Raw genomic sequence first — 23,796 nt, forward strand, 5'->3', positions numbered from 1 at the left:
GTTAACGGATTACAGCTTTCACACTGCGCGCGGATGCTGTCCGTCAGTCCGTTCCAGGTGCGGTGCGTCTGCAGCAGTCCGGCGATCGTTTCCGTACCGAGTCTATTTTTTGCTGTGCTGCACTGCGGAATTAAAGCGACAGCACATTGTTCGCTTCAAAATAAACATGTACTGACGCGAAAATCTAGTAATTTTAGGCTACCACATATGCATATCATTTAAAATATACTCTGTTTCAAAGTCAACACATGGCTTTTTTTTCTCGGGTAAAGCAAGGAAACGACACCTTACCTGGCATTTAGGTAAAAAAAAATTGGAAATAATGGAGAGCACGTACGTTCCTGGAGGTGGAAAAACAAAGGTCTTTATGACCTGCTTTTAAAAGGATTTAAAAACGAAAGAAAAGACGAGAGTCGGCTGTTTTTGTATATAGCCTATTGTAAGTTTCTAATTTAAAATGTTTATAGGCTATAAGTCATATTTAAATGTTTTGCCACTTGTGTGAGCTAAATCTAAAATATAGGCTATATAAATATAAAGTAATGAATTTAATAAAACGTTGTTTAAATGTAGGCTACTACGTTAAAACGTGACATCTATGAAAGTGTAAACAAAGAGAATTGCAATTCTGACAAGCCATGTTCAGTAACAACTTTTGGATTTGAAATAAAAAATGAATAAATGCTGTGTTTGTGGTATACAACCGCGGATCAGTTGCGCGCTGCAAACGCAGCATATATGAAAGCACAACAGCGCGTGCTGCTCCTGCACCGCATACGCAGCGCAACACGCATCGCATACACACTGCAGACGGAGTATGTGTGAAACGGGCGTAACCGTGTTTGCTCTTAAAGCTACACTGTGTGATATTTTCCCCCATCTAGTGGTGAAAAGGTATATGACCATCCAGTGAATTTTAGTTTCTGTTCCTCTCAATTCCGATTTCGTTTCAACTCCTACGGTGGCCGATTTAGTCCAAGATTAACATGGCTTCCAGTTCGACCTCGTCCACATTCGACACGGTGCCTGTGGGATATTCTGTGTGCAGTGGGATGGTTGGAACTCAACTGGCCTAATTATTCGGCTAGAAAGAACTGCAGCTAATCCAGAGTGAACTTTGATGAAAGTAATGTTTATTCAGTCATCCAATTGCAAGGCATAAACAGGTTTGCATGGATATGTACATAAATGTGGTTTCTGTGAGAGAACATAAGGATGGTAAATATAAATACACAGTTAAGAACTGTATAACTATACTTATAAGTTACATTTGTATAGTGTAACCGTAAACCAGAGCTTATTGTACCATATATAGGCGCTAAATGCAGCTGCATTAAAAGGAGCGGAGCTGCCGCTGCTGCTGCTAACAAGCGGTGTCGGATTACAAAAGTGTGTGCGGCGCTTTAACGTTAGCACTGCAGTGCGCTCTGTATAACAATTGTTAATATGCCGATCAGACCTGATACATATTTCCATCAACATACATTACAAGCAAATATTTTCTATAAACGAATAAACATTGTTGATAACAAAATAACTGAATGATTATTCAAATAGGTGAGCTACTGTATGTTGACACAAAAATACTTCTGAGGTGACATCAACTGAATTACGCGATGACACACTCTGAAACACATCTACAATGACAATAACTATTATTACTTACAGGGTTATTAACGCACAGAAATACCACACAAGGAAAAACAGACTTTTGAGGAATAAACAAGCCAGGAAAACTCCGTATAACTCTGTTACTGGACGCTGCTGAGATGAAAACTCTGCGCATGCACCAGACAAGTCTGAACAAGTTGACGCGCACATGCGCGAGGCAGAGAATTTTGTACAGTGTCATCGAGTATTAAAACCGGTTAAAACGCGAAAGGCGACGCTTGAATTTACGGGTATGTCCCTCTTTGGCTAATGTACTTTCAAGATGGAGGGGCAACATGGCGACCACCGTTAGATCCCATTATCTTATGTATTTTCAATGGCATATTATAAACTTACGAGAATACTTTATTACTTGAAAGAAGTAAATATACATTAATGAGCACATATATTTTTGAAAGAACTAAGTGTTTTTAGCTAAGAATAGACTAAAAAAGTTACACAGTGTAGCTTTAAAGTGACAGCTGTCGAATAAACTGCTGCGGTCTCTGACTTTCTCTTTGTCTTGTGGTGTTTGATGAACCTTCATGACACTCACTGCTTGAATGACTTTTGCAACCTTAAGTGTAAGGATTTATTCAGGGAAGACCAATATTAATTTACATTTGATTTCTAATTAAATGTCTTTTAGTATTTCTTACCTCAATACTAATGTTAGACCTACCTGAAAAATTGTTTTTTAAAACAAAATGCATATGGACTGTAAAAGAATATGGACGTAGTGCCCGTGACATCCCCCATAGGATTCTGAACAGCAGTTTTGAAGCATAAAGTCGGCCATTGCCATCTTGGCAGCACGTCAACGCGCGTCACTCCCGGATAACTGAAAATGGGCAAAGAGGCGAGACGTGGGCCGAGCTGAGGGGACGTGATGACTAACAGACAACAGACAAACGGCAATCCACCTGTCGCCCAAAGTGGCCATTAATTATGCAGAACTTTACGGCTTTATATAATGTAAACGAATGAGTTATAAAAAAAAACACACACACAGTTGTCATGAAGGGCAAAATTAGCTGTATAGAACAAAACCACAATTTGTACCAGGATGTAAACATGTTAGAAGGTTAGCAGAAAAAGTAATATAATGGATTACCTTCCATAAAAAGTAACTAACGCAATTAGTTACTTTTTTAGGGAGTAACGCAATATTGTGATGCATACTTTCCCCAACACTGATTCTATGCGTGTCCTGTTTACTTAAAGCCTGTCAATTAACATTAGAGCGCCACCCTCAGGCTGAATAACGCAACCTCAACCAAAAGTGTGTCTGCATGTGTTCAGCGACGAATCTGCCCGACCTAAATTTACAGTCACGAGCCGCTACTGGCAGTTTAGGGTGTCCAGTACAGTGCAGGATAAGATACTTCACCCCAAAAAAACAACAACATTGGACCCCATTGACTTGTTTTTGTTTGTCTCTGTATATAAAAGGAGATATTGTAATTTTAGTTTGGAGGACAGAATTCCCTACATTAAAACTTTTGACCTAAAACCCTTGTGACAACTTCCCATGTGACAATTAGCCCCGCTCTCTCTTATAAGGTCTCACTGCGAGCTTGTTATGTATGATTCAACCAAAAGTGGAAAAAAAGGGTGACAGAAGAGAAAGGGGAATGGGGAAGAGAGAAAAACACAAGGGAGATGAGGACAGAAAAACAAACACAGAGATGGAAAGAGAGAGAGAGAGAGAGTAAAAGACAACTAATGAGAGAGGACCTGAGAGGGAGCGAGAGAGGGCTCGTATAGTTTTTATTATGTGGGTTATGCTGCAGCGACAAATTTAGAGTGTCCTGATTTTCTTGAGTCACTGATCCCTGGGTACCAGCAGTAGTCCGTGCCACACTGCCAACGTCCTGACCGCACAAAGACGTGGTCACACACACACTCCAACCACACTTACACACCACACTCGTGTCAGGAACCACTTGACCGACCTGAGAGAACAGCCTCTCATCAAGGGATCGGCGAATCGCAAACCCAGCACACCAGAAAATTCTCTTCTGTCAACAAACATAAATCCTGAAGATTATAATTTTTTACCAGTGAAACGCTTTCAGATGCGTGCGCGTTATAGTATGGAAATATAAAAATGCGCAACAAAGACTGAGATGTCATTTAAATATAAACCCCTTCATGAATAGAGATAAAAATGGATAAGCCCCGCCCCTTTCCTATTAACCAGAGAGAACTCTGCAGGTTACATTTTCTTGATTCGTATTTTTACCTTGTTTTCCAATACAAATATCTAATCCCAAATCAAGATACAGTAACTTAAGAAGCAAAATACATCAGATATTAAGTCTTGATGACTGAAAAAAATTATCTGAGATATTTGTTCTTGTTTTAAGCTTAATCTCACTTCATTTTCAGACATTTTGCTTGCATCTTGATCAAAGAATGTTTAGATATTTGTACTGGAAAACAAGACAAAAAAACACTTTTTTGCAGTGTTATATATTGTACTGACAAATGTACGCCTGAGGCAACAAAAAAAAAAGATTACAAAAAATTATAGCTTTAATTAGCACTCATTACGCAAAAACAAAGGCATCTGGAAAAGGCATTTTCTGCATCCCACCACATTTTACTGGTTTATTTTCTGCGTTTCATTCTTTTTGTACCAGTTAAACAATTACGTAATGTTTTTTGAGATTACATATGAGACTGGAAGACAAAAAAAGACTGTCCCCATTACCTTCCTCGGCACACTTTAATCAAAAACGGACCCTTCGAGGTAAAAATCCTAGATACTACTAAAAGCACAATTGACACAACGTCAGACAAAAAAAAAGCAGAGCTGTTCAAGCTCCTCCGTGCGCATGCAGCACAACGGACCAGACACTTCTGTGACTTCATGCGCTAGCCACTCTCAGACAACAAAGGAGTGTGTCTGGACAAGGAATACGTCACCTGATGCGGTCAAGGTGCCTGTGCCGGAGCAATGGGAAAACACCAATGACTCCGAGTGCATTTGACACCTCGACAAAGAACAGACATGCTTCCGATGCTCAAATCATTTTATTATCCATTTCTGATTTCATACGTCGCTGTCTCGTTAAACCGCTCTGTGTGTTGCTGCCATTGATAAATTAGCATCAGATTATTTATTAATGTACATAAAGCTGTCATAATCCTTACGTCTGTCCAATTTTTAATGCATCCTCTATCGTAACCCCTCTCTCCATGCCTTTTTTCATCCCCTGCTCTCCAACCAATCGGGCACTTTCACTGGCTCATAGTGTTGCGTCACCATAGCAACAGCTGACGTATGCAAAAAAAAACTACCCCAAAAGTTTTTCCCTTGTTTGCAGGAATGTACATGTGTGTGTATGCATGCATGTATGTGGTTGACTTATGTGTTTGTAAACCTCTTGTGCTTTTTTAACATCAACCCCTGGTTTCACAGACAAGGCTTAAGCCAGTCCCAGACTAAAATGCATGTTTGAGCTGTTTTAACTCAGAGCAACTTGCACTGATAAATCTTAAAATACGTCAGTGCCATTGTTTTGTCTCAAGATGCACACAAGGAATGTATTTTCTAAGGCTTTTTATAAAAGCTACTTAAGTGCCCTAATGGACCTAATCCTGGCTTAATCTAAGCCCTGTCTGTGAAACCGGGCCTTATACAGTTAAATAACTGCTAAACAATTACTAGTGATGCAACGATGTATCGGCCGCTGAGATTTATCGGCCGATTTTTGATTAATTTAAAACCATGGGCATATCGGCTATAGCATGAAAAAGGCCAATACTAATGGTTTTGATGAATTAACTGTGTCAAGGCACTGAGTTGTATAACGTTTGTTGCATAATCCATCGTTTTTCTCTGGGTAAAATAATTAAATACTTAAAACAAAATGAAACCTGTACGAAATACAGCAGGGCTCGACAATCCAGACTGCCCGGGGCTAGCGTGAACGACGGCCAGGACAACTGATGGAACTGTCACTGTCCTGATCAGGCCAGCGCTGCATCATCACACAAGTTTTGACAATTTAAATATTCAAGCGCAAGATGACGCAAAAGAGAACTCAATTCATAGTTTTCAGTCACGTGACTGTCGTGGAGCCCTGGAGGGCAAAACAGCCATAGAACTGCAGCACAAGCCTGTCAATTTTCCATCTTAAAAACAAAAATATATGAACAAGATGCAGGTTTTGGGCACTCGTGAGCTATATACAGCACCTGCTGCAGTATTTCAATAACTAAAAACAGCGGGTGAGTTGCACTAATAAGGATTAAATTAAGCAAAGTTGACCACTAAAAATCAAGGATTTGTTGATCTGGGTTTTATTTTAAATCGAGTTGTGTTGCACCACTTAATTCTAAACACATTAACTACGTAGAAAGACCGAAGGGCTGATCGGGAGGAACCAACGCCAGGCTAAAGAATCCTATAGTGCAACCCACCCTTAAAGGGATAGCTCACCCAAAAACAAAAATTTGATGTTTTTCTGCTTACCCCTAAGGCATCCAAGATGTAGGTGTCTTCGTTTCTTCAGTAGAACACAAATGAAGATTTTTAACTCCAACCGTTGCTGTGTGTCACTCATATAATGCTTGTCAATGGGGTCTAATTCTATTAGAGTAAAAAAAACATGGACAGACAACTTCAAATTAAACCCCGCGGCTCGTGACGACACATTGATGTCTTAAGACACGAAACGATCGGTTTCTGAGAGAAACCGAGCGGTATTTATGCAAATATATCACCTCATATCAGACGAACGCTTCAGCTCTGCAGACGGCCTTCACTTCCCGTGTGTGAGGTCAAAATTACAGCCGGGTCATAGAAATGTATACATAGATTCCTCATTCGAGCGATCCACGCCATGATCCACGCAGGCACTAATGAGTTATCTATGTATATATCTATGACCCGGCTGTAATTTTGACCTCACACACGGGAAGTGAAGGCAGTCTGCAGAGCTGAAGCGTTCGTCTGATATGAGGTGAAATTAATTGCATAAATACCGTTCGGTTTCTCTCTTGCGCTAGAAGCAAAAAATGGCCGGTTCCGATTATTGGCCGGTGAACCGGTGCATCCTTAGTTACAACACGAAATAAACATGAATGAACATCAGAAGGTAGCCTATGTTGTTTAATCCACAGGGAGACGTAAATACACACAGTATAAATCCACCGACGGTAATCTCCTAACTCTCCTGTCTGGTTTGTTTGTCGGACAAAATGGCAGATTCTGCATTATGATTGGTCAGATACGCCAGCTCTCTTGGACGGGCAAATTCACACAAAATGTATATCAAAATGCCAATCTTGGTGGGTCTCCATGTAAACACAGTTGGTTATGGCTTAAGTGAACGTAAACAGTAAAGCACTGTTCATTTCAAATGCATCTTTGTTCTGTTGCATTTATGTTGACCTGTTGAATGTTAAATGGATCCAATCCATGTTCAGTGAAGATGATTTGATGTCTGGCTATCACCAGACCAAGCTCAATTTATGATTGAACATTAGTCTGGGGAGTCTGCTCTGTATTTTCTACTGCACAAGAGGCGTGATCAATGGGCATAGTTCAAATCGCTTCTCTATTCGTCATTGTGTTAAACCCACCAATAGCGCGCCAGGTGGATAAGCCTAGCTAGTACACCTTAAAGCATACATTTCTTAACTTTGCTCATTTAAAACCTATAATTTATATCGGTATCGGTATCGGAATGCATCCCTATTGATTACCCGATGGATTTTGAGATTACAAATGGTAATGCATGTGTATGTGTGTATGCATGTACATACTGTATGTGGTTTAATTTAACAGTTAATGCAATAACTGCATTGCAAAACAATGGACAAGAACAACCTAATTCACCCAGACAGCCTGTTTTTACAGTCACTAGCTAACAGTGTACGAGCTCTTTGCCTTGTTATATACAAGTCTAGTGTCCCTCTCCGTCGTCAACATTTCCTCATGTCGTCTCCTATTTGTCCGCAGCCTCATCCGTCGCTTTCTCTTCATCATCTTCCCGCTTGGCTTCTCTAGATTCGCCCTTGCCATTCCTGACAGTGAGGAGAAACACCTCTTTCCCCGTGTCGCTCTGTCATTCTCATCTTCCTCTTCACACATCTCTCTCTCCTCATCCTTTTCTGCCCCTCCATCCCTCATTCCTCTCCTTCACATTCTTTGTCCCTCTATCCATTCAGCCCTGAGTTGCTATAGAAACCGATCTATTTGAAATAGAAGGGAAGGAAAATTATTTCTCACTGGTTTCTACTCTTCCCCCGTTTCGCTCCCTTCCCGGCCGCCGCGTCTCAGCTTCTGCAGCATTTATAGAGCTGATTTTAACATTATTTATTTGCGCAAATCGCTTTCAGGGCTATTGTTGCCATGGCTACTGTGGGAACATTGACATAATATTGCATACAGTGACCATGGCAACCTCAAGGGTCATCAGCAGAGTGCTATGCTAATGCTTGGAAGGACTGTCCACTTCCAATAGGCCGAGGCTTGAAGTATTACCTAATACCTCACAGACATCCTTTCAGTGCACTAAATATTTGGCTTTCCAAACAAATATCAAGAGGCTGAGAATGCCAGATGTGGTTTGTGTGTGTGTGTGTGTGTGTGTGTGTGTGTGTGCACGCATATGAGGAAACACGCACAACCTGACATTAAACTCGCTCTCAGAAGACAGAGAAAATGTATTGCTGTTTCATCATATGCCTTTTATTTTATGACTTTGACGTACTTTGATGCAAAAGAATGGAAAACACTTGACACTTGAAAACACTAAAAGCAAGCGCTCAACTCAACTGTGGGAATCTCCTTCGATGTCGATCTAAAGATGAGCTATGATGATGATGAGTAACTAGCCAAGAGTCATTAATGTCTGATTGATGTTTATGCGCTCTTAATGTATTCATCCGTAGCTTCAAGTCGACATGAAATGCCGTTCACAACCCATTTTACTTAATTGTTAATCCGAAAAAAAGAAGAAAAAAGAAATACGTGTAGGGCTGCAAAATTCCTGGAATTTTCAAAGTTGGAAACTTTCCATGGGAATTAACTGAATATATGGGAATTAATGGGAATCAACTGGAAATTTGCTAAATTGTAGGTTAGACTATAATATGGAACTTAAAAGGTTGGTTAACCCAAAAATGAAAATTAGCCCATCATTTATTCAACCTCAAGCCATCCTAGGTGTATATGACCTGAGTTATATAAAAAATAGCCTGGCTCTTCCAAGCTTTATAATGGAAGTGAATAGAGCCTGAGTTTTTGAAGCACAAAAAAGTGCATCCCTCCATCATAAAAGTGCTCCACACGGCTCCAGTGGGTTAATAAAGGCCTTCTGAAGCGAAGCAATGCATTTGTGTAAGAAAAATATCCATAATTATAACTTTATAAACTGTAATCACACGAGTCTAGTTCCGTCGGAAGAGTGACCTCTGACCCGACGTAAGAAAAGAAAGTCATATATACACCTATAGGCTGGCTTAAAGGTGAGTAAATTATGGGATATTGAGGCCACACCCTTGAATCAGATTTAATTTTACATTCTGGAGGGGATCATAGGGAATATGTTTATTTTATTCAAAAAAAAATTTTTAAAAGTGTCTTCATTTGCATGAATGTCTGCTTATATTTATGTTTGTATATTATACAGTTTGTATAAATTACTTCAAATTTCCAATTAATTCCTGTTAAGTTTTCAACTTGTAATATTTCCACAATTCCCCACCACTTTCAAACCCTATTTACGAGTATTTATATATATATATATATATATTCAACAAAAAAATGAAGGCATGACTTTATTTTATCTATTGGCAAATATAGTGTAACAATGGCCTTGGTTCCAAAAATATTTTCCCCAAAAAACGTTATAAGCCATGAACCAAAACAACCAACTAGAAGGTGAATCACAACATTACAAACTTTGATTTTAAGCAAAAAAGTATTTAAAAATTGGACAAAAAACTGCTTTGGTGAAGGAAAGAACTACAATCCAATAGAAGAGTCATGATTCTTGTTTTTTTTTTCACCAGGAATTAACACAATTACATAAAACATAAGTTGAAATATTGGGATTTTTACTTCCAGTGCTGCGAGACAGGGATAGCTGCAGGTTGTAATGGGCGTGCCGAAAGGTTCACAGTGGCTGTGTCCAAAAAAAAAAGTTGAAAAATGGCAGGATATGAAGGTAGGAAAGCAACCAGGCCTGCATATGATCGATTTTTGAGGGCAGCATAGATGTAGTGGCCTTTCTGCCTTTGATATCCCACAATCCTGTACGGTCCATTCCACTCCATGACAGTATAATATAAATATGGCATCTGAAAGTTGTGGTTGGTGGTCAGTTTGGGTGGGGGGGGGGGGTGGGGGGGTTGTGCTCATCCAGTATATTTTTATATATAATGTATATAAAAACACAATTGATTGACAGATAAACTGCGTTGCTCCTATATCAGTGTTAAGTTATGGATATTGTCGAGCAAACAGTTTACTTTGTACATTCAGTTTAACAGCATTACTCTTTAATGTTTGTTATCATACTGAACTGTATGTTCTTCGTCCCTGTCCCTGAATGAGCACACCTTTATAGCGTATTTAATTCAATAGATCAGGTAAAGTTAGTTGTATGAGCCGTTTCAGGGGTGGACAAAATTATGATTTAAAATCAGTCAGAGCTAGAAACGTATCTTCATATTTACTGGTAGAGCTTCATATTATGGGTAGATTACTTACATTTATTGAATAAGATATTGAATACATTTTTTTGCTTACACTTTTAGGGCCCTAAGATTTCCGTGATGCGAAATTGCGGATGGAATCGCGGAATCCAGTCATAAGAATGGAATTTACTGTATAACACGGAATTTCATGGAATTTGACAAATTTTAGATGACTAAGTAAATAAAACGTAAATAAAAAGCATCGTCATATCAACTCAAAGGTCTTCACGGCAACCCGTCAAAATAAAAGTTCGATTTACCTTGAAATTATGACAGAAATACATTACTATTGTACAGTAGAACTTATGTCTTAATTTATGTAATAATAACAATAAAAAAGTAATAATACATTATTAATAAAACAATTTTTGTGCAGCAATTTGTTTGACACAAAAGGTTTGTTTAATTTCATATGATTAAAAGATAAATTAAATTCATGTTTTATGCCTTCAGTTGATTGCACAGAATTTCTGAAAGAAAAAAAAAAATTTTTCTTAAAAATGAAATTTTATTTTAAAATTAATAAATAGTTGTTTTTATTAATTCAATTAATTAGACATGATTTTTCATTATTAAAATGTAATTAAACCATTACAATGGAATTCAGAAAAATACAGAAAACACAAAATTTGGATTAAAAAAATAACTTTGAGAATTTGAGAAAAACAAGAAACTTCATAGGGCCCTTAACATGTAATTTTGTAAAACTTCAAGTTTCACGTAAGATTTTAATTTCAATTAATTAGACATGCTATATGATTACTAAAATTGTATTTAACATTAAAAAAAGAGTCCAAAACATTTCAAACTGGAATTTAGGTTTTTATAAGGATTTTTATAGGGCCCTACACTTTACTTTCAGGTTCAGTTTGTTAACATTAGTTAATGCAATAGGTATTAACTAATTAACAAAACTTTTAACGCATTTATTAATCAGATTAATGCTAATTTACACAATTACAGTACTAATAACATAGCTAATATTTTAAGTTCAATTAATAGGCCTATTAATGTATTATGAACAAACATGAGTTATAAATGTTAATATATAAACATTAACCTAAATTAAAAATAAAATGACATAAAAGTATCGTTCATTGTTGCATTAACTGAACATTATTGAAAAAGTGCAAACTTTTTTTTGGTATTAACACGCACAAATGAATGCTCCTCAACAAGCCCAGGAACATATGTTAGTAAAGTCAAAGGTCCATTTTGGTTTCACGTCGACTTCACAATGCATCTTTGTATTGAGTCAGCACCGGAACAGCGAGCAGTTTAACAGCTCTACATTTTGCTCCACAAGCTCACCGGGTGACCGGTAATAATGCTTTCTGATGCAGAACGCCTCCCTGTCTCCCCAACTGTGAACGGCATTTATTGCGGGTCGGCTGATTGGCCGAATTCGCCGATCGGCCCTCCCGGATTTGAAAACTTCAGAGAACGAGAAATGACATCACCATCATCATCAGCCACATTCCAATGCAGTGGGGGAGGGGAAGCGGTGGGAGGGGATGTCTGAAAAACTCCCCACACACACACACACACACACACACACACAACAGAGGAGAATCTCATCAGTGTCTACAGTACAGAGTGGCCTCTTCATCATGCGCTCTCTTTTAATTCATGTGCTTCTCCATCTCTCTCTCTCTCCCTCTCTTTTTTTTCCTCTGTCCCTGTTTCCCTCTCCCATTCCGTGACCCCTCCCCCTCTCCTCTGACTACAGGAATGTAAAAAACACATCTGGAACTTATTAGAAAGAGGGAAGGGGGAAAACGAACTGGGGGATGGAAAGAGGGAGAAGGGAAAAATGAGAAGACTGAGGGAGTGAGGAACGACAAAAGAATGAAAAGCAGAGCGAGGGCCAGAACAAGGGGCCACTCGACAAAACCATTTCTGGAAAGAAAGAAAGAAAGAAAGAGATGTGCAATGCAGGAGCGAAGGCACATTTTAAAGGGATAGTTCATTTAAATTCGCACATTAATTACTACTTGTCGCTGCAAACACGTACTATGACTTTATTTCTTTTGTGAAACTCAAAAGGTGACAACATTTTGACGGATGTTTGGGTTGGTCTTTGTCCATACAGTGACAAAAAACTGGAGCTTTCAAACTTTAATAAGAAGGCAAAAACACTGTAAAAGTTTCATAAAAGTAGTCTATATTGCTCATTCAGTAAAATGCACGAGTTGAACTCGAGATCCGAATCATTCCAGTTCGTGAACGAATCATTTAGCTGAGTTTTGTGAACCAGATCAAAGAATAAATTACTTCTCTCACACAAGTTGTACGGACCACTTTTATGGCGGTTTTTGAAGCTTGAAACTTCCAGTTGCCATTCTGTGTAGTTGTACGGGGAAAATATGGCTGGCGCGTTCTTCAAAATGTCTCCTTTAGTGTTCTGATTATGACATGAGAGTACATGATGAAGGAATTTTCATTTTTGGCTAAACTATTCTTCTAAACATGACAAAGTAACGGCTAACGCTGACAAAACACAATGTGGATGAATGGAAGGCTGTTCATCTGAAGGGAAACATGGCATGTTCAAAATCGTTTCAATGAGATGGGATGCGGGAGCCCCTAAAAGAGGCGAGGGGGGTTCAAAGATCCTCGTCTAAGCCGGGCCTTTGAACCTTTCCCCCCTCACATTCACTGGAAACAAGAGAAAGAGAGAGATTGGAGAAGAGAGGGTGTGAGCAGCCTCTTCTATGAGAGCAGTCGGGCATGAGTAATACTGCCTTTCTCTCCCTCTGGCCTAAAGCACACCCCCCTCTAGTTCCCCCTTCACCCATCCACCCCCCAACAACAACAAAAAGAAAACTCAAATCATTGTCAATTCAGTCCCTCAACCTCACCCACCTGTCCCCAAAGCCCGTCGTTTCTTACACGCTCACCTCCAGACACAAAGAAACATTTCAACTAGTAAACTACATACTTTCAAAATCCAGTCGTCCACTGGGTTGCCTGAACGATTAACTGACTCATCGGTCTCAAAGTCGTGATGAAACAGAAGTGGTGACGGATCTTTTCCTCTGAAATGTGACGCGCATTGAAGTAAAACAGTTTATCGAGAAAAAATAAAGACTTGGCTCTATCCATCATCGGTTGTTGATTGGATGGAGGTGCAGGGTTTAAGCGGACTGAAGTCCGGCACACAACACCAGAGAGAAGTCTGTGGTCATTCTGATTGAAAAATACAAGGTCAAAACTCATTTCAAAAAACGAAACATGCATGGATGAATCATTCCCAATATGATCAATAACTTGTATTATATAGGGTGAAATTGAACTGCATGTTGACGTAATGAAAGCCATACATCATTAGGTTGGATTCAGGTTTATGTGAGCCTGATCCTATGCATTTCTTAGGGGGTGTACACACACCAAAACAACTCCATCTAGCACAACCGAATGGGATGTAGGGGTCGTGATGCCCTTTTTAAGGCAAGATACCCCGGGTGAATAGGGTAAAAAATAATAAACTAATATATATATCACCATACTTCCCCAGTTGATTGATTACATTAAGAATTACAGAATTGTTTTTGTATTACACATCTTGTTTCACTTTTTTGACATAGAGTCTAAAGGCCTGTGCACACTGGGACGATTATCTTGCGCGCTTATCGTCAGCGTTTTTCGGCGTGTCTTTGTGTTCACACCCAAGCGATTTTCACTGGCGATGCGCCGTGCAAATTCAGTAGATGTTAATACAAACGTTATTAACGTGGCTATAATTATGGATGCTTGAACAAATTATGAATAATTTTTCATACATATGCAGTGTCATAACTACATCTCTGACGTTTATAACAAACCAAACAGTTTGAAAATCAGTAGAAAATTGAGCAAGTTATGGTTATTTAAAAACTGCAAGCACCCTGAAAACAATGTTAGGAGTTAGCGAGCTGCCTGTGACAAGATGGCCGCCAGTTGCAGACGTCGACCTCCATTGGCCAGCAGCGCGGACGAGACAGCTAGCCTTTATTATGTATATCTATGTATTTACGTGCTTGCCAAAACCATTCACACACTTTTTGCTAACTGGCGAAGCAGCATTAGCAGCTCATCTTATTTTCTGTCTACTTACTTCCTCTTTGTCGTATAATGTGTGCTCGGCCAGACCGTTTTGTGCTTGAGCGCCACCAAGTCGTGTTTTACTGTAACTTCAGCAGCTCCAGACACATGAACAAAAGCGCAGATCTCATTGGTCGGCCAGTTTTTAACGCGCAGCGTCAAAACAAACAACCACCCCCCCAGGCGTTTTTTACAAACGCTTTTACGTCTGCCGTTTTGCCTGTCGGTGTGCACACTCACATTGGCGCCCTTTGTTTAATCACAAGGCGTTAAACGGCAGCGATAAACGAAGTCAAAAATTATCCCGGTGTGAACAGGCCTTAAGGTTTTTACAGAGGGGATTTTGGATTTCTCTTATTATCACTCCATAAATAAATAAAGAATTTTAATAAAATGTTGTATAAAATCATATATGAACAAACCCCTCTGTAAAAACCTTCAGAATCTAGATAGGAATAGTGCAGGAGGAAAAACTCATTTTGAGAAGACAGCCTTTAAAGAAATGTACTATAATTTAAATCTACAGATAGATAAATAGATAAAGTGCTATAAAAGATGCACTTAAAAGTGTATTTTGGATGTTTTCTTTCCACTCGTCTGAAAAAACACTTGCCCAAAATCTCAAAGCTGACCGATGTATGAAAAAACTGTTTTGCCTGTAGTGTCTCGCCTTAAAGGTTCAAAGGTAAAAAACGACATATATTTATTTTAAAAACCATAAAAGAAAAGGCAACGCTCATGCCAGGATGCTCAAAAGGGCCAAACACAGCGATTTCCATTATTACATCACATACACTAGAAATAAATTCCCTTCTAAAACAAACAGGTACAGACCACAAACCAACTCCTCAATCAGAGCTTTTCTTCAAGCTCATCCAAAAAATGGATGGACAAAAATTATTCTCAAAATATATTCTTGTATGTTCCAGAGAAGAAAGAAAGTCATACAGATTTGGAACGATTTACACATTTTTTTTTTTTTTTTTTTTTTTTTGATTGACCGGCTGAAAGTCAATCAGCTTCATGAGGCTGAAAGTTATTTGCTGATACTCTTCCCCTCTGCAGAAGAAACTGAATTCTAAAATCATGTTCAGAAACAAAAATGGTGAATCGATAAATCACATCACTGCCGAAGAGTCGTTGGTTCAATATATGTGAGAAGGAGACAAAAATTTCACTCTCCAATTTCTTACGTGAAACATCAAAACTACTTGGAAAAGAACGCACAAGTCACACAAAGTACATTAATGGTTTGTTTATGGTGTTTTTGGGGCTTGATATAGATCCTGTTGCATGAAGATTCCTTACAAATCCTCAAGCGATCAACGGACAAAACCATCAAATGGGTTTGGAACAACATGGGGGATAGTAAACGCAAGGCTTGGTGAGCTATCATCACAAACATGAGCAGGTGTGCTGATACCGCTCACGGAGATCTACTTCAGTTCACACACACCTGCCTGTGATTCACATGTGAACCTGAAGACTGTAATTATCTGCTTCAGGTGAGTTTGATTAGAGCTGGAACTCAGATATCCATGAACGGGAATTAAACATCCACTTCTGCCCATCACTCCTCCTCAGCTCTATCAGGTCATGTTTGGAAGGAAAACACAAAAACTCCTGAGATTGTGTTATAAAGTGATTTATCAACTTGTGTCTTAAAAGTGCCTCTATTATGCTCTTTTAAATGTTCCTAATTTTGTTTTGGAGGTCTCCTCCTACAAGAGGTTTACATGTCTCTAAGTTTAAACAACACTTTATTTTTCTCATAATATACACTGCACATCACCTTATTTCTCAAAAAAAACTGTTCAAAGATTTAGTCTCTCTAAATCCCTCCTTTCTGTGAGCTTACTCTGCTCTGATTGGTCAGACAGCCTGTTGTGATTGTGATTGGTCTGTTGTGATTGTGATTGGTCTGTTGTGATTGGTCAGATGGCCCAGTCAGTTGTGATTGGTCAACTCTGCTCTGATTGGTCAGATGGCCCAGTCTGTTGAGATTGGTCAACTCTGCTCTGATTGGTCAGATGGCCCAGTCTGTTGTGATTGGTCTACTCTGCTCTGATTGGTCAGATGGCCCAGTCTGTTGTGATTGGTCTACTCTGCTCTGATTGGTCAGATGGCCCAGTCTGTTGTGATTGGTCTACTCTGCTCTGATTGGTCAGATGGCCCAGTCTGTTGTGATTGGTCTACTCTGCTCTGATTGGTCAGATGGCCCAGTCTGTTGTGATTGGTCTACTCTGCTCTGATTGGTCAGATGGCCCAGTCTGTTGTGATAGGTCTACTCTGCTCTGATTGGTCAGATGGCCCAGTCTGTTGTGATTGGTCTACTCTGCTCTGATTGGTCAGATGGCCCAGTCTGTTGTGATTGGTCTACTCTGCTCTGATTGGTCAGATGGCCCAGTCTGTTGTGATTGGTCTACTCTGCTCTGATTGGTCAGATGGCCCAGTCTGTTGTGATTGGTCTACTCTGCTCTGATTGGTCAGATGGCCCAGTCTGTTGAGATTGGTCTACTCTGCTCTGATTGGTCAGATGGCCCAGTCTGTTGTGATTGGTCTACTCTGCTCTGATTGGTCAGATGGCCCAGTCTGTTGTGATTGGTCTACTCTGCTCTGATTGGTCAGATGGCCCAGTCTGTTGTGATTGGTCTACTCTGCTCTGATTGGTCAGATGGCCCAGTCTGTTGTGATTGGTCAACTCTTGCTCTGATTGGTCAGATGGCCCAGTCTGTTGTGATTGGTCAACTCTGCTCTGATTGGTCAGATGGCCCAGTCTGTTGTGATTGGTCTACAATGCGCATCGGAAGCGAAACGCCAATTAGTTTCATTGTTACGTAGGTTTGTAACAGGAAGTGAGACTGAAATTGCTGACGACTCATTTCAGCAGTTCATAATCGAGATTTCTTTAAGGAGACAATAACTTTATTATCTTTAAAACTTTGCAGACCTTTAACATTCACAATTAGCTAAAAGGTAATATTACAAAAAAATCATAGCATGGGCACTTTAACCAAAATAAATACAGATGCAACAGGAAATCATGCTGACACTGCACAAATGCACACAATCACCTCATTGATATGATGCTGTGCTGCATTTGGGTTTGTAATAATCTACAGAAATGTGTATAAATCCTGCATAGTAAAAACACAATAACAAAGCTCTGTTGGTAAAAGGTTAAATCACAGGACATGCCACAGTGTGATTCATGGGACCACTGCAGGTTTTATTAGAGGTATTGCTCCTGAATGAATGACTCCTGGCTGCTATGATGGAGAGAGTCTGATGCTTAAACTCGCATTACAACGGCTTTTCACTGTATAAATTATAGACCTCTTCATTATACACGAGTACGCAATGCACAAATAAAACAACTCCTGACAAAACCACAGGGAATATACCCTGCAAGGGTAACAAAAAAGGGAAATTATGAGTATATTATCTCGACAGAATCTGCAACCTGGTCTGATTTCTAATGCATATGAAAATGGAGAGCGCCGTTACAGTAAGTGCAGATGGAGTCGTCTCTTCAGCAGGTTACTATGCTTCACAATGTGTGCTTAATGTTGACCTATATTACTACACTGCACACAGCCCCATTGAACAGTTATTAGAAGGACAATGGCTGCATTGTTGCGAGGAGGTCATCACAATTGTCTCTGCTAACCTTAGAAAAGTCATTCCAGTTTAAAAGAGGTTTCTGAAGGGCCAATTTACATGCCAAGTCATGTTGCTTTACGAGCGGAGGCGTCTGACCCGAGTCATTTTCTAAGCACCGATACCTTAATACGTTCCACCTTAAGACATAATAGCAATAAATCATTTCAAATGACATCAGTGCGTGTGCATTACTGTACAATTGTTCCGGCAAAACCTACGCAGCCCAGTTGAAAATGTTGTATTTTCTGTCTTTTGTTTCCCCACAGGCAAAACATCACGTTAGTTTGCTGCTACCTGTAATGCACATTGCACCTTTCATTCATCCTGCATTCTGCTTCATTTTAGAAGAGCTTTAAACGTTGTGTGCTGCTGAACAAAGCCGTGTCTGTATCCCTGGAAGACAAATCTCCCCAGATCTTGTCACACGGCTGACGTTCAAAGCACCTGAACCTGTCTTCAGAAGGTATTCCTCGATGAATATGCATGTTTGTGCTTTGATTCTGCACCTTGTGAGAACGGGTTACATCATTCGTTACCTTCCTGGGACGAAAACACGCCCCTCACCTATGATGGAGTGGTCTGTACCTGCTCTCTGACTCACACACACACACACACACACACACACACACACACATGCACAGTGTGTGACAGTAGACAATAGGGAGGGTGTCCGCATAGGCGCGATCACGGGAAAAGATGCTGTAATCTAACAGGTAGAGCCCCGTGTTGTCGCCTAGCAACTCGCTGGATACATTAATTCGGGCGCACCTGGATTTGTACAATGCACAACATTAATTGGCCGTGCTATGTGTGTGTGCATTGGAAATTCAGTACTTGACTGTGAGTGTCAGGCATGCGCAGGTGCTGAAATTACCTACATGACCCCCGGGATAAGAAAACGTTTCTTTATGCGGGAGTCTGTCAAAGAACCCCTGCATGCGTGTGCATGTGCGCGTGTCCTTCCCCCCCCCTGAAACCCCTTCGCTAATTTGTATTCTCACGACGAGAGCATGTTTGACGGGAGGGACCGCCGTTCTCCGGTCTCCCTCCCGCACTGGCGGAGTTCAGTCATCGAACGACATCAGCGACCGTTAACTTTGCGCGTGGAACGCAAAGGTCACGTTGCACCTTGATGGCCGGACAGACACGAACGCTATAAGATCCACAGTACATCTCTCCCCCCGTTCTCCCATTTCTCTCTCATACACGCTCACAGATACACAACTTTCAGCTCGCGGTTCATTAAGCCGAGGCTCTTACCTCTGTGGAAACTCAACGCCAAACTCAGAAGCAGCAGCAGTCCATGCATGGTTCAAATCTCCTCATGGGGAGCGTCAAAATCCCTCCAACGGTGGATTATAATCCTTCCATTCACGTGTTGGCTGTGTGTTACCCCTTTTTCTCCCCCCTCCGCTACTTTTTAACGCATTTCTGGTCGTTTTTCTTCAGACGTTCCCTCTTTTGCCCTCCTCTCTTGCGTCCTCAACGACGCTCCGGTTTCTTATTAGTGGCACATTCCTTGTTCATCTCTCTCTCTCTCTCTCTCTCTCTCTCTCTCTCTCTCTCTCTCTCTCTCTCTCTCTCTCTCTCTCTCTCTCTCTCTCTCTCTCTCTCTCGTGTCAGCAGCTGCTCCCTCCCTTTCTGTTTCTTTTCAGTGATGCCCAATTCATGAACGAGTCGTTCTCTTGAACCGATTCTTTTCAGTGATTCTGATTAACCGGTTCGCTTACCCATTTGAACCCTGTCTAACGGTTTTTCGACTCGCTGACTCATGAATCAGAACTTTCCTTTTAGATGTAGGATCAAAGAATCATTCGAAATTGCTTTTCACGAGTTCACACTTACATCAAATTAAATAGAGTAAAGATTAGCCTATGCGTATTTGCCGTGCTGTCCAGGGGAGTTTTGGCCCGAACCCAGAGAATTTCTCCCGAAATTTGTTAATAAAACATCACTTAAACTTTTAAGGTTTTATGCAGGTGTGTTGAACATTACTACATCAAATCCGTCGTGTTGTCCAACGTTGTCCATGTCTTGACCCATTTACATTTATCCAAAGCGACTTACAGTGCCCTTATTACAGGGACCCGTATGTTCTTTCTTTGTCCGATCCGGGGTTGATAACTCATCGAATCAGAACCGACTCTAATCGAACATGCATGTACGATTCGTTATGAGAGGCGAAAAGATGGGAGCACCAATACTAAAGCATTTGAATAAAAGGTTTGATTGAAACGAGAAAAAAAGTTGTTACTTAGTGTTACAAATGAACATAGACCTATTGGTTAAAAAATTGCTAAAAGTTTTGGGGCACCCCTCCAAATCATTGAATTCAGGTTTTCTAATCACTTCCATGGCCACAGGTGTATAAAATAAAGCCCCTTGGCATGCAGACGCTAGGCAAAGCGTCGGATCCAGTGGTGTAAAGCACGCCGCCACTGGACTCTAGAGCAGTGGAGATGTGTTCTCTGGAGTGACCAATCACGCTTCTCTGTCTGGCAATCCGGTTTGGCGGTTTGCATTGTGCCAAGTGTAAAGTTTGGTGGAGGGGGGATTATGGTGTGTGGTTGCTTTTCAGGGGTTGTGCTTAGCCCCTTAGTTCCAGTGAAAGGAACTCTCAATGCTTCAGCATACCAAGACATTTTGCCATACCAACTTTGTGGGAACAGTTTGGGGATGACCCCTTCCTGTTCCAACATGACTGCACACTAGTGCACAAAGCAAGGTCCATAAACACATGGATGAGCGAGTTTGGTGTGGAGGAACTTGACTGGCCTGCACAGAGTCCTGACCTCAACCCGATTGAACACCTTTGGGATGAATTACAGCGGAGACTGAGAGCCAGGCCTTCTCGTCCAACATCAGTGCTTGACCTCACAAATGCACTTCTAGAAGAATGGCCAAAAATTCCCAGAAACACACTCCTAAACCTTGTGGAAATCCTTCACAGAAGAGTTGAAGCTGTTAAAATTGCAAAGGATGGGCAAACTCCATATTAAACCCTACGGATTAAGAATGGGATGTCATTAAAGTTCATGTGCATGTACATGTAAAGGTAGGCATCCCAAAACTTTTGGCAAAATATTGTAGAGCATAGCGTAAGGATTTGAGCGAGTTTGACAAGGGCCAAATTGTGATGGCTAGACGACTGGGTCAGAGCATCTCCAAAACTGCAGCTCTTGTGGGGTGTGCCCGGTCTGCAGTGGTCAGTCTCTATCAAAAGTGCTCCAAGAAAGGAACAGTGGAGAACCGGAGACAGGGTCATGTCTCATTGATGCACATGGAGAGTGAAGGCTGGCCCGTGTGGTCTGATCAAACAGACGAGCTACTGTAGCTCAAATTGCTCAAGAAGTTAATGCTGGTTCTGATAGAAAGGTGTCAGAATACACAGTGCATCACAGTTTGTTTTAATATGTAATTTAATATGTACAAGATTATTGTAATATGTAATGAGAACATTTGGTTTAATCACTGAAACACAACAGTGTGATCTTCTTTCAGTTCAGTACTTTTAACAATCAGTTCATCCAACAGCAAACAATCGAAGATACATGTTTCAAATCTCCAGAAGTTAATGCTGGTTCTGATAGAAAGGTGTCAGAATACACAGTGCATCACAGTTTGTTGCTTATGGGGCTGCATAGCCGCAGACCAGTCAGGGTGCCCAGAGCATCAGAACTGGACCACGGAGCAATGGAAGAAGGTGGCCTGGTCTGATGAATCACATTTTCATGTGGATGGCTGGGTGCGTGTGCATCACTTACCTGGTGGACACATGGCACTGGATGCACTATGGGGAGAAGGCAAGCCGGCGGAGGCAGTGATGCTTTGGGCAATGTTCTGCCATCCATGTGGATGTTACTTTGACACGTACCACCTACCTAAGCATTGTTGCAGACCATGTGCAGCCTTTCATGGAAACGGTATTCCCTGGTGGCCGTGTCTCTTTCAGCAGATAATGTGCTCTGCCACAAAGCAAAAATGGTTCAGGAATGTTTTGAGGAGCACAACAACGAGTTTGAGGTGTTGACTTGGCCTCCAAATTCCCCAGATCTCAATCCAATCGAGCATCTGTGGGATGTGCTGAACAAACAAGTCCGATCCATGCAGAAACTTACAGGACTTAAAGAATCTGCTGCTAACATCTTGGTGCCAGATACCACAGCACACCTTCAGGGGTCTAGTGGAGTCCATGCCTCTAGAGGTCAGGGCTGTTTGGGCAGCAAACGGCGGACCAACACAATAGTAGGAAGGTGGTCGTAATGTTATGCCTGACCAATGTGTATATATAATTTTTGTATAGCCTATAATTAATACATAATAGTTTTTCCCTACATGTAGCTTTATTGGAATTTAGCTAAAACATGAGGTTAAACATTTTTTAACATTTAAAATTCAATGTACTGAATCTGAGAGTTTGTATTGTAATACATAATAGTGTTTATACATATTCTGATTTTTTGGTTTCTGGGATTTTGTTTTGACAAACCCATTCATAAAAAAAGAGTCTTTTCTCTTTTTGAATCGGTTCTGTGAAACGAACGTTCGAAAGAACCGATTCTGGAGTCGAAGTCTCCATCACTATTTCAGTTCAGTCGCCCTCCCTCTTTAGAACTCCACAGCGACAAAGAGAGCAGACCCCGCGGTGCGAAGAAATAAACCTTCTCCTTCGTCGTAGAGATTGGAGTAGCCTACACATTTTCTCAGTGTACTGTTGGAAGAAGGACTTTGAGGGGCAAAGTGTTGACTCAGCATATGCATTAGCTCACTGGATGTACTGTAATATGCCAATGAAGATGGAAAATATCTATTAGTTTAAACTTGTCTATGGATGCGATTGCAGTTTGGCAGTACAAGGATTCTTAAGCCCCCTGGACTGTCAAATATGAAACCCATGATCACTTTCAGACTTTACGTTTTCTGAACGTATGTAGGCTACATTTCTTTGTGTGCTCTGCCATCTGCCGGACAGAACCTGAACTAGTGGACAGAATTTGGACTATAGGTGACCGAGTCACTGGGGATGTTAGATGGACTGTTTGATAATGTTATCATTATAAACTTCTGGGTATTTACTACTCAGAATCAAACAACGCAAAATGGTTCATAATAAAATAAAATAAAAAATACGTTTTGCGTTTTCTGTTTTATACATAGAAAAAAAGGGTAGGCCTACATGTGTAAAGCGTTGAATGTGCATTTGTGAAGGAAGTGCTTGAAGAAATATTGGGTGTTAGAATCGTGATATATACTAACATTAACATGGCCATAACATTACAAACTTAAACTCATTTTAAATCACCGTTAACCTTTTAACATGTGTGCATGTGACAAAGAGAAAGGTTATTATTATTATTTAGCAATCTTAGTTTGTTTTTGTTTTTTCAAACTCACACCAATCAAAACAGTTGATGCATGTCATTTTACAGTGATTTGGATAGTGAACCTTTAATCAATGAAACAGTCCATATAAAATTCTTCTACTTCATCTCGGTTTTTCAGGGTTTACATTTCTTACCTTATTCTGCATGCCTTAGGTAAACGCGCATAGATGCGAAGCTGCCTTAAACTATGACACTCATATTGTTCATGTGCACAAAAGGCACAATAAAATCAAAGAACATGCCCCATCCGAGAGCTGCACTGCATCTCTGCCGGGACTCGAACCCGGAGCCTCTGGAT

At 40.5% G+C, this 23,796-nt stretch overlaps 1 protein-coding gene across 2 annotated transcripts in view; it reads right to left on the reverse strand.

Moving 5' to 3' along the window:
- Positions 1 to 19,718, reverse strand: part of kirrel1a (kirre like nephrin family adhesion molecule 1a) — a 62,164-nt gene extending 42,446 nt beyond the window's left edge. The window contains exon 1 of one of the 2 annotated variants that reach the window (XM_079811136.1): positions 19,375 to 19,718. In XM_079811136.1, the coding sequence (XP_079667262.1) occupies positions 19,375 to 19,423 (49 nt within the window). In that variant the 5' untranslated portion in view covers positions 19,424 to 19,718. The remainder of the gene's footprint in view (positions 1 to 19,374) is intronic. The other variant, XM_079811135.1, reaches the window with a different exon arrangement.
- Between the last annotated feature and the right edge of the window lie 4,078 nt (positions 19,719 to 23,796).

The sequence above is a fragment of the Gobio gobio genome (genome assembly GCF_949357685.1).
Source record: "Gobio gobio genome assembly, chromosome: 2".
Classification (NCBI taxonomy): domain Eukaryota; kingdom Metazoa; phylum Chordata; class Actinopteri; order Cypriniformes; family Gobionidae; genus Gobio; species Gobio gobio.